The sequence below is a fragment of the Salmo trutta genome, chromosome 17 (assembly GCF_901001165.1).
Source record: "Salmo trutta chromosome 17, fSalTru1.1, whole genome shotgun sequence".
In the NCBI taxonomy this organism is placed as follows: Eukaryota; Metazoa; Chordata; class Actinopteri; order Salmoniformes; family Salmonidae; genus Salmo; species Salmo trutta.
Window position 1 is genome coordinate 8276554 of NC_042973.1, and position 12234 is coordinate 8288787.

Consider the following 12234-nt stretch of genomic DNA (forward strand, 5'->3'; position numbering starts at 1 on the left):
TTTTTCCGTTGATGATAGCAAGCTGTCCAGGCCCTGAGGCAACAAAGCAGTCCCAAACCATGATGCTCCCTCCCCCATACTTTACAGTTGGGATGAGGTTTTGATGTTGGTGTGCTGTGCCTTTTTTTCTCCAGTGTTGTGTGTTCATTCCAAACAACTCAACTTTAGTTTAATCTGTCCACAGAATATTTGGCCATTAGCACTATGGAACATCCAGGTGCACGTTTGCAAACTTCAGACATGCAATGTTTTTTTGGACAGCAGATGCTTCTTCTGTGGTGTCCTCCCATGAACACCATTCTTGTTTAGTGTTTTACATATTGTAGACTCGTCAACAGAGATGTTCCAGAGATTTCTGTAAGTCTTTAGCTGACACTTTAGGATTCTTCTTAACCTCATTGAGCATTCGGCGCTGTGCTCTTGCAGTCATCTTTGCAGGACGGCCACTCCTAGGGAGAGTAGCAACAGTGCTGAACTTTCTCCATTTAGACAATTTGTCTTACCGTGGACTGATTAACATCAAGGCTTTTAGAGATACTTTTGTAACCCTTTCCAGCTTTATGCAAGTCAACAATTCTTAATCTTAGATCTCTTTTGTGCAAGGCATGTTTCATGTCAGGCAACGGTTCTAGTGAATAGCATGGCAGCTCTAACCAACATCTCCAATCTCATCTCATTGATTGGAATCCAGGTTAGTTGACTCCTGACTCCAATTAGCTTTTGGAGAAGTCATTAGCCTAGGGGTTCACATACTTTTCCCAACCTACACTGAATGTTTAAAGGATGTACTTAATATAGACAAAATGTATAATTTGTGTTTTACTAGTTTAAGCACACCGTCTATTGTTGTGACGTAGATCAAATTTGATTACCAATTTATGCAGAAATCCAGGTAATTCTGAAAGGGTTCATACTTTTTCTTGCCACTAAACAAAAAGGACACATGCAGTACTGCTTGCAACAGTTGATTTATTTTTTTAACAATACCAAAGCAAAATCTCACAGAGACTTTGATTTACATAGAATGCAAATAAATACAGGAATCAAATAGAATAAAAAGGACATAATTATTTACAACACTTCAATAATGCAAAACCACACATACTGGGATCTTCACTGTGGCCATTTGAAGACGTATTATGTGTGCTGTCCACTGGTGGGGAAGGACAGCGACTGACAGTACTGCTTTGTGTCATGTAGGCATACATCTTTTAGCCCAACATCTGACTACAACTACCCAACCGTAACACGATATAACAGACGTCACTTCAACGCTCTTCACGTCCCGTCAACACAGAGTACCCAGTATCGAGCTAGATGTTAGATTGAAACATATCGACAATTTGTCGGTCGAAAAACAAGAGAAATAAACCCAAGTTAAAACAAAAATCACAGACTGATATATTGGAACAGTACAATGTGATTCTCAATGAAGAGTGCATTATCTCTGTGGTGGACAAAGACAAACTCAATGAGTGTGACAACCAAGCCTGAGTGGTGCTGTGACCCTGAAACTGGCAGGTCGCACCCACCCCCTGAGAAGAACATAAAGGTCTTTGCACCATCAAATTACTAAACTAAAGAATGAAAACGCCTGCTTCCCCACCACCTTAGTCAAATTTGATGTCTTTGGATTTGGGCAGGTTCAGCAACTTGTAAAGTGCCCTCGCTTGCTCACCAGAGACATTATTTTAGCCTCACTTTTTTTTTTTTTTAACAAACAATTCTCACCACAACAGACTCCATTTAAAAAAAACCTACAGGTTGCTAATCCCTCCCCCATGGATAATCTTTATTGCATATTGAAATACATTTTCTGGACCACCTATTTTTTGCTCTGTTTAAAATTAGGACCTCACTAACAACGTCACTTGATAGTTACACTTTTATGGTTGTTCACTCAAATGAGTGTGCATAATATAAATCAGTCAAGTATCCGATGTTCCAGACACATGCAATAACATACTGTATTGTATGTTGCTACTTGAACAGTCCTGAAACGTCTGAACCAGCAGGAACAAGTGTTTGTTCTCAACAGGCCTGTCAACGACTAGAGGTTTGATTCTTTGCTTTTCACATGTCAGTTCCTTCTAAAAAAACAGTACAGAAGTCATCAACAGATATTAAAATCTGAACAAGACAATAGTATTGGTTTGGAATATCCAAAACTACTTTGATGATCAAAGTAGTAGAAGAGGAGAAAAATGGACGTAGTAGAAAATGTAACCTCTACAAAAGAGACGACAATTAACCTGATCTTACTCTTTTTGGCACGTTGAAGATGCATACATCCAGTGAGAATCTAGGGAGTGTCCTCCAAAGCATTGATCATTAAAACAGGTTTAAATCATGCCAATGGCAGGATTAATACTGCTGATCTTAAAGAGAGGAAGAGACTGTCAGAAGAGGAAATCAAAATGGCTGCTCGGCTAGCTGATCCGTGTAAGAGAAGATATTCATTGTTATCATTATGGCCGATTACCAGAAGAATCCTTCAAGAGTACCCGCATATGACTTAGTAGTGAAAGATTAAATACAGATCGACTTGTAACACCCTGATGAAGTGATACCATAGTAGGAGATAAGAGTCAAAAGTCATCTCTGTGCACTCTGCATCTTTGGCCTTGCATAGCACTTGTACCTTAGGGGAGGTGTTAAAAAAAGCAAACCCAGGACTAGGCTGGAATCAAGTCGTCTGCACAGACCACATGCTCTTGAAGAGAATACATAGAATGGAAACGAGCACACATTCCAGAGTTCTCTGAGTAATCGCTTCTTGTCAATCTGATCTGAGAGCAGATCGAGTTGACTATCGCCTCCCGTCTTCAGTTGGTGCTCAGTTTGAGCCAGTTGGCTTTGGTTTCAAGTCAGACACACAGCAGGTCATTTGTGTGTGTCCTGTGTTGGCTTGGCTCTGCTTGCTGCGAGTCGTGGCTGGCCTAGGTCTAGCTCTCTTAAATATAGCCCTTTGAGATACCCATCGGTCTCTGAAATCATACAGGGAGGTGACGGGCCATCACTAGACCATCAAAATGTCTCCTAGTTCTTCTAGGAAGAGGACAGTATATCTTCAACACGAGAGCTCCAGTTCTCTTTTTTCATTGTTAGATCTTTAACTGGCGTCACATCCTCCACTCATGAGTCATCCAGCATCTCCTCCGGCCAATCAGGGTTATGTGTCCTTATACCTAAGAAAGTGAAAGAAAGCAGTTGAGTATAATATAATTTTTTTTTTTAAATAAAGGCCTGAACACACCTCTTTGCGATACGAAAGGATTTGGCTTTGCATCCGCTGAGCTGCATCAGCGGAGCTGTATCTCTTATGGGAATTTGAAAGTCAGAACTCTGAAAAGGGAGGGAGAGGCAACTTGCACAACCACAAAAGGGAAGATAAGATATCTTAGGTCATCAGAAGTCTCAGTTAATAATTGTCTGAAATCACACCTGTGTAAAACTACAGATATACGGCATGTCTCTCATAGAGATCTTGGACCAGGCTGATGATCAATCTGCTTGAGCCAACTGACCAGGTCCTACCACTGTATAGCCATCAAAGATAGTTGCCTAAAGCTCATCAGAATCTGAAGCCAGGCAATGAAAAGTCATGCTTACATTCATATATAAAAAGGGCAAGTTTAAATGAAAGAAATGACATGGTTGCTAGTTGTACCGTGGTTGTGACATGTTATGTGGAGGTTATGGTATGGTTGGGTGGGTGGGGGTCATCTTACCCACTCTGTGAGGAGAATTCAGGGAGGGCGCCTAGAGAGGTCAGTTGTTCCTCCAGAGCCACGATGCGGAGGCCGATGTACCCCGACGATAGCAGCAGCAGTACCACCCTAAAAACACAGAATGTTAAGTCACACTCCCCATACACTCTCATGCAGCTACATTTTACATCATTCAAAGTAGACATAGGTCATGCAAAATGAGTTTCCTCCAAATCTATTGTCATCGTGTGGTAGAGCATGGAGAAGAATGGGAGAAAATCCCCAAATACAGGTGTGCCAAGCGTGTAGCGTCATACCCAAGAAGACTCGAGGCTGTAATCGCTGCTAAATGTGCTTCAACAAAATACTGAGTAAAGGGTCTGAATTCTTATGTAAATGTAATGTTTATTTTTTAATAAATTAGCAAAAAATAACCTGTTTTTGCCTTGTCATTATGGGGTATTGTGTGTAGATTGATGAGGGAATTTTTTTTTTTTTTAATCAATTTTAGAATAAGGCTGTAACGTAACAAAATTTCTATGCTTCCAGTTCTTCTGCCTCTTCCTCTCGGTTTTGTACACCAGCTAAAAATACAATATTTTGGGTTATGGAAAATATTTTTCACAGCGGTTTAGATGGTACAATGGTTCTCTATACTTGCTTGTTTTGTCACAAACTGAAATTTGCCAAACTATTAGAATCTTAGCAATCAGGAAACGGCAGCGTGATTTCTGCATAGTGCATCTTTAACTAAGCACACGTATGCAAATGCTGCTAGGAACGCGTCGGTTACCATGCCTGCAGAGTATACGCCCGGAAACGCGTCGGTTACCATGCCTGCAGAGTATACGCCCGGAAACGCGTCGGTTACCATGCCTGCAGAGTATACGCCCGGAAACGCGTCGGTTACCATGCCTGCAGAGTATACGCCCGGAAACATGTTCTGTGAAACGAGAGGCCCTAAAGTTTATACACTCACGAATGCCATCAAACTGAGCAAACACAGAAGAGGCTACGTGTTTAGTAAATAGAGATTATTGAAGGATGAGTGTTGAAAGAGATTGTGATATCTCACATCTCAAAATAGGGCTACTTAATGTTAGATCCCTCAATTCCAAGGCAGTTATAGTCAATGAACTAATCACTGATCATAATCTTGATGTGATTGGCCTGACGGAAAAATGGCTTAAGCCTGATGACTTTACTGTGTTAAATGAGGCCTCACCTCCTGGTTACACTAGTGACCATATCCCCCACGCATCCTGCAAAGGCAGAGGTGTTGCTAACATTTACGATAGCATATTTCAATTTACCAAAAAAAAGTGTGTTTTCATCTTCTAGTCATGAAATCTATGCAGCCTACTCACTTTTTATAGCTACTGTTTACAGGCCTCCTGGGCCATATACAGCGTCCCTCACAGAGTTCCCTGAATTCCTATCGGACCTTGTGGTCATGACATAATATTCTAATTTTTGGTGACTTTAATATTCACATGGAAAAGTCCACAGACCCACTTCAAAAGGTTTTCGGAGCAATCCTCGACTCAGTGGGTTTTGTCCAACATGTCTCCAGACCTACTCACTGCCACAGTCATACTCTGGACCTAATTTTGTCCCGTGGAATAAACGTGGATCTAAATGTTTTTCATCATAATCCTGGACAATCAGACCACCATTTTATTATGTTTGCAATCGCAACAAATAATCTGCTCAGACCCTAACCAAGGATCATCAAAAGCTGTGCTATAAATTCTCAGACAACCCAAAGATTCCTAGATGCCTTTACAGACTCCCTCCACCTACCCAAGGACGTCAGAGTACAAAAATCAGTTAACCCCCTAACTGAGGAACTCAATTTAACCTTGCGTAATACCCTAAATGCAGTTGCACCCCTAAAAACATTTGGTCATAAGAAACTAGCTCCCTGGTATACACAAAATACCCAAGCTCTGAAGCAAGCTTCCAGAAAATTGGAACGGAAATGACGCTAGACCAAACCGAAAGTCTTCCGACTAGCTTGGAAAGATCGTACCGTGCAGTATCGAAGAGCCCTCACTGCTGCTCGATCATCCTATTTTTCCAACTTAATTGAGGAAAATAAGAACAATCCAAAATGTATTTTTGATACTGTCGCAAAGTTAACTAAAAAGCAGCAGTCCCCAAGAGAGGATGGTTTTCACTTCAGCAGTGATAAATTCATGAACTTCTTTGACAAAAAGACCATGATCATTAGAAAGAAAATTAGACTCCTCTTTAAATCTGCGTATTCCTCCAAAGTTCAGTTGTCCTGCACAACACTGCCAGGACCTAGGATCAAGGGAGACACTCAAGTTTTTTAATACTATATCTCTTGACACAATGATGAAAGTAATCATGGCCTCTAAACCTTCAAGCTGCATACTGGACCCTATTCCAACTAAACTACTGAAAGAGCTGCTTCCTGTGCTTGGACCTCCTATGTTGAACATAATAAACGTCTCTCTATCCACTGGATGTGTACCAAACGCACTAAAAGTGGCAGTAATAAAGCCTCTCTTGAAAAAGCCAAACCTAAGCCCAGAATTATTATATATATTTTTTTAAACTATTGGCCTATATCGAATCTCCCATTCCTCTCACGAAACACTTCAGTTTTAGACCCCATCATAGCACTGAGACTGCACTCGTGAAGGTGGTAAATTACCTTTTAAATGGCGTCAGACTGAGGCTCTACATCTGTCCTCGTGCTCCTAGACCTTAGTGCTGCTTTTGATACCATCTATCACCACATTCATTTGGAGAGATTGGAAACCCAAATTGGTCTACACGGACAAGTTCTGGCCTGGTTTAGAGCTTAACTGTCAGAAGGATATCAGTTTGTAGATGGTTTGTCCTCTGACAAATCAACTAAATTTCAGTGTTCCTCAAGGCTCCGTTTTAGGACCACTATTGTTTTCACTACATACATTTTACCTCTTGGTCATTCGGAAACATAATGTTAACGTTCACTGCTATGCGGACGACACACAGCTGTACATCTCGATGAAACGTGGTGAAGCCCCAAAATTGCCCTCCCTGGAAGCCTGTGTTTCAGACATAAGGAAGTGGATGGCGGCAAATGTTCTACTTTTAAACTCGGACAAAACCAAGATGCTAGTTCTAGGTCCCAAGAAACAAAGAGATCTTCTGTTGGATATGCCAATTAATCTTGATGGTTGTACAGTCATCTCAAATAAAACTGTTTAGGACCTTGGCGTTACTCTGGACCCTGATCTCTTTTGACGAACATGTCAAGACTGTTTCAAGGACAGCTTTTTTTCCCCCATCTACGTAACGTTGCAAAAATCAGAAACTTTCTGTCCAAAAATGATGCAGAAAAATGAATCCATGCTTTTGTCACTTCTAGGTTGAGACTACTGCAATGCTCTACTTTCCGGCTACCCGGATAAAGCACTAAACAGACTTCAGTTAGTGCTAAACACGGCTGCTAGAATCTTGACTAGAACCAAAAAATGTGATCATATTACTCCAGTGCTAGCCTCTACACTGACTTCCTGTTAAGGCTAGGGCTTGTTAAGGTTTTACTGCTAACGTACAAAGCATTACATGGGCTTGCTCCTACCCATCTTTCCGATTTGGTCCTGCCGTACATACCTACACTACATTCACAAGACGCAGGCCTCCTTATTGTCCCTAGAATTTCTAAGCAAACAGCTGGAGGCAGGGCTTTCTCCTATACAGATCCATTTTTATGGAATGGTCTGCCTATCCATGTGAGAGACGCAGACTCGGTCTCAACCTTTAAGTCTTTATTGAAGACTCATCTCTTCAGTAGGTCCTATGATTGAGTGTAGTCTGGCCCAGGAGTGTGAAGGTGAACGGAAAGGCACTGGAGCAACGAACCGCCCTTGCTGTCTCTGCCTGGCCTGTTCCCCTCTCCACTGGGATTCTCTGCCTCAAACCCTATTACAGGGGCTGAGTCACTGGCTTACTGGTGTTATTCCATGCCGTCCCTAGGAGGGGTGCGTCACTTGAGTGGGTTGAGTCACTGACGTGATCTCCCTGTCCGGGTTGGCGCCCCCCCCCTTGGGTTTGTGCCGTGAGGGAGATCTTTGTGGGCTATACTCGGCCTTGTCTCAGGATAGATAGTTGGTGGTTGAAGATATCCCTCTAGTGGTGTGGGGGCTGTGCTTTGGCAAAGTGGGTGGGGTTGTATCCTGCCTGTTTGGCTCTGTCCGGGGGTATCGTCAAACAGGGCCACAGTGTCTCCCGACCCCTCCTGTCTCAGCCTCCAGTATTTATGCTGCAATAGTGTGTGTGTGTGTGTGTGTGTGTGTGTCATGGGGGGGGGCTATGGTCAGTCTTATATCTGGAGTATTTCACCTCCCCCTCTCCCCTGAGCCCTAGGACTACCTGGCCTGATGACTCCTTGCTGTCCCCAGTCCACCTGGTTGTGTTTTGTGACATCAGCTGACGTAAGAAGGGCTTTATAAATACATTTGATTGAGACATTAGAGGTCACTTACAGGTTAAAGGTTATTTAGAGGTCACTTACAGTATTAGGTAGATGAAGAGGAGAGTGTTGAGGCTGCTGGCGTCTCTCTGGATGAGAAGGGAGCAGGCGTTCTGTGTCACACTCCACACCCATGAGCCACCTGACCCGGAAGAGATGGAATGACACTTGTTAGCATCTGTAGGTTATCTCCAGCCAGGACAGCTTTTATTTAAAATCGCCAAAGAAAATAAAATCCACTTCAGCACACACAACTGGCTCGCTGCATGAAAGTTTTTGTACAGTCACGTGCATTTCGGTTTGTGTGAGAAAAGGAGCCAGCCGGAAACATAGACCTACGTTGTGTGTGGTTAGCTGAGAGGTCCTCTGAGGAGCTGTCTCTCTGCTGTGTGTTTATGCTCCTCAGGGTGGAGTTGCTACCTTGAGGCACTAGGTCTGAGAAAGAAAAAAAAAAGGGGGGGGGGCGGCATACACGTTAGTCCATCTCTGAAAACATGACCTTGGACTTTGCATATAGAGGTCAGGTACATACACAACAGATAACGCTAACTTGTAGCCAACTGTAAACTTTATTAGTCTACACATTAGGACCTATATGAGAGGTTGAACATTGTGCTTAATATGAAACCTAGTCCTAGACTAAAAAAGCATGCTCAAAGGAAAACAGGCCAATACTGGCCAGAGGGGTATCCTACAAAGCAAGCTAGATCTGCTCAGGGTTTTCTGAAGCTAACCAGCTTCAGTTAGCTTCACATTCCAACTCAGGCTTCATCCGTACTAGGCCAGTGGATATTGCTCATCCTCCATTAAAATCTATCAGGCTGTGAGTTTGCGTGTAATGTTGCACATGGCTAGTGAAACACAGAACTCTTCATTGAGACAATGCTGGACCATCAATCCATGGGCGAGTCAGTGGCACATTTTCCATTGGTGCCAAAATCAAAATGAAAGAAAATGTATCTTGCAAATTCAGCAGGCTATGGTGTGAAATAGGTTTTTAGAAGTGCTGTCTTTATTTCATTATATATGGTTAATACAGCCTTGTGTGCTTATCAATGCACAACCACATTCACCTTTCTCCCCCCCACTCCTATCAATAAAATAATTGTATTAAGTCATACAAAATTGCGAGAGGGAGGAAATCTGATTTTATTGGTCCTCAATTCGCAGCTCAGACACTTCATTCAGGATAAATGGAGTTAGCCTGCCCCGGAGCAGGTTAGTGCTGAGGGATTTGTTGCCATAGACATTTACCTGGTTAAAACATGACCCACTTCGTATGACTGGTTATCCCAACTTGAACTCAGAGTTGACCAACGTTACCTCGCCAACTCATCAAACCTGCTTCATAAAATACCAGTCTGGTATTCCAGTTAGGCTTACTGACCTTTGTTTGGTCTGGGTGGGGGTGAGTCGAGGAAGAGCTTCGGGTCTGACCCATCCGGCTGGTCAAAACTGTCCTCTAGACTGGACTGACTGGAGTTCTGTGAGAGAGGTCCATGGAGAGAGACAGTGGGTTAAAACCAGCTTCAAAATAGAGGCCAAAAGATCTACAGTGGAATATGAGGAAGTATCAGTAGGTTACAAAGGGCTGTTGTAGTATCTGCAGTACTGTCGCTCAGGGAAATCCATTAGACCGACTTCAAACTTTAAAAAATTACATCTTTATTCATTTGAAGATTATAACTTACCACCAGCTTGTCCTGATCAAAACTATTCTCTGCAGAAGAGAACAGAGGGCTGCTGTTGGCACTTCCACCCTTCAGTTGAGGACACACGGACCGCAGGAGCTTGTAACAAGCCTCTCGGTTCCGCAAAGACACAAACAGGTACTGAAACACACAGGAGAGACATTTAGCCTGGATGTACGCCCTGGAACAGGCAAGGCTGTTCACCTTCAAAATGTACACTGTTAAATAAGCCAGTCATTAATCACATTCAAATCTTACATGTCATCCATCAGAGGTCAATGGGTGGTACGTAGCTTGTCTGATGACTTAGACAGCCCTCTATTAAATATTGATATTAAAACCACCAGTATAGATCTAATCATCTGATTAAAGTGGCAGACGAATGGTGGACTATGCACTGTGCCAATGGGACAACTGAGAAAGTGACCCCTGACCTTTTCTCCCTCGGTGGTGCGGATAGACAGGGCATTGGGCACCAGCAGGGCAGTGTTCTGCTTCTTCACAATTTGCACGCTGGTCACAGGGATCACTAACTGTAGAAACAGATAGAGGAGCAACAAACCTTCACTTACTGCATTGTGACTTATGGCTTTTTTTTCATGACTTTGTACATCTAAAGTTAAACTAACACACTGAACGAAAATATAAACATGTAAAATGTTTGCTGTTGCTCCCATGTTTCATGAGCGGAAATAAAAAATCCCAGAAATGTTCCATACGCACAAGCTTATTTCTCTAAAATTTTGGCCACAAATTTGTTTTACATCCCTGTTAGTGAGCATTTCTTCTCTGCCAAGATAATCCATCCACCTGACAGGTGTGGCATATCAAGAAGCTGGGGACAATAGAAGGCCACTTTAAAATGAGCAGTTGTCGCACACAACACCACAGATGTCTCAAATTGGGGGAGCGTGCAATTGGCACGGTGACTGCAGAACTGTCCATCAGAGCTGTTGTCAGAGAATTTAATGTTCATTTCTCTACCATAAGCCACCTCCGACGTATTTTTGTTGAGAATTTGGCAGTACTGTCCAACCGGCCTCACAACCGCAGGCCACGTGTATGGCGTTGTGTGGGCGAGCAGTTTGCTGACGTCAATATTGTGAACAGAGTGCCCCATGGTGGCAGTTGTATTATGGTATGGGGCAAGCATAAGCTACAGACAACGAACACAATTGCATTTTACCTATGGCCATTTGAATGCATAGATATTGTGACGAGATCCTGAGGCCCTTTGTTTTTAAGGTATTTGTGACCAACGGATACACATCTGTATTCCCAGTCATGTGAAATCTATAGATCAGGGCCTAATGAATTGACTGATTTCCTCATATGAACTGTAACTCAGTAAAATCTGAAATTGTTGCATGTTGTGTTTATTTTTGTTCAGTATATAAATTGTGTTAAACATTAACACGTCATTGGGAAAGATATGTAGACATTTCTCCATTAGCTAGTAATAGGACTTCTAAACTGTCCATTGACAAATAGGACAAAGTTCAAACCATGTTGTTTAACTGAACAGCCTAGTCCATATTCCACACAGAACAGCCTACTGCTATGCCATGGAGAGAAAATAAAGTATACAGGGCCGCCCATCAAGGGTTGCTTACCTTGGTGTCCTTGAGCAGCACGGAGGAGTGGAAGCACGCGTGATGCTTGGTGACGTAGAGCCTGCCATGGTAGAGCACCTCCTTCTGCAGGGCACAGATGTACGCTGGGGGAGAGAGGGAGGACACGGGGAGCGTTAGTTACATAAGTCCTGGCAGCGTGATGACACACAGCAAGCACTGTCAGTCAGCGTGGGTAAAGGCCAAAATTACTGCCAGATAAATGTGCACCATTGTCAGTTACTATGGCCCCTGCAGATTCACTTAACCATGCCACTGTTTGAACAATTTGTTTAAAAAAAAGTCACTGCTCATGTTTTTGTGATTTAGGACTTTGTGAAAAGCATGACTAGCTGTTTCCATGACATGACTATTTGGCACAGGCGTCACATGTTGTTTGGAGAGTCACCATTGGCCACCGATAATATTCAAAACTTCCCTTACCATGTAGCAAGTCTTCAGTCTCTGGAATGTCAGGAAACAGCTTGTGGAATGTTTTGTTGTGCTTTATAAAACTCTGTAGAACAGAAGAGGAAAAGCTTACTAAATTGACCATGTTAAAGTACTGAGTAGTTTTGAACACTTGATAAAGCAGCTGAGTATAGCTATCCCAACCACAAACAAACAGTGTCAAAAAGTCAGAAGAGTGAACGTACACTTTGTGAACCGATGCTTACAGTCCTCTCCAAACTTCTGTCCACATCTAACGTCCGAGACCTGTGGAAGACCGA

At 42.7% G+C, this 12234-nt stretch overlaps 1 protein-coding gene across 6 annotated transcripts in view; it reads right to left on the minus strand.

Annotated features, from left to right (window-relative positions):
• Positions 1 to 949: 949 nt before the first annotated feature.
• The window catches only part of LOC115151535 (GRAM domain-containing protein 2B), a 28953-nt gene continuing 17668 nt past the window's right edge, over positions 950 to 12234 (minus strand). For 3 of the 6 annotated variants that reach the window (XM_029695552.1, XM_029695555.1, XM_029695556.1), the window contains exons 3-12: positions 12160 to 12220; positions 11948 to 12020; positions 11507 to 11610; positions 10328 to 10426; positions 9894 to 10034; positions 9590 to 9686; positions 8542 to 8637; positions 8245 to 8344; positions 3736 to 3839; positions 950 to 3188 (exon numbers count right to left, since the gene is read on the minus strand). In XM_029695552.1, coding sequence (XP_029551412.1) covers positions 3136 to 3188; positions 3736 to 3839; positions 8245 to 8344; positions 8542 to 8637; positions 9590 to 9686; positions 9894 to 10034; positions 10328 to 10426; positions 11507 to 11610; positions 11948 to 12020; positions 12160 to 12220 — 928 coding nt within the window. In that variant the 3' untranslated portion in view covers positions 950 to 3135. Of the gene's footprint in view, positions 3189 to 3670; positions 3840 to 8244; positions 8345 to 8541; positions 8638 to 9589; positions 9687 to 9893; positions 10035 to 10327; positions 10427 to 11506; positions 11611 to 11947; positions 12021 to 12159; positions 12221 to 12234 lie in introns of all 6 variants that reach the window. The other 3 variants (XM_029695553.1, XR_003867319.1, XM_029695554.1) reach the window with 3 other exon arrangements.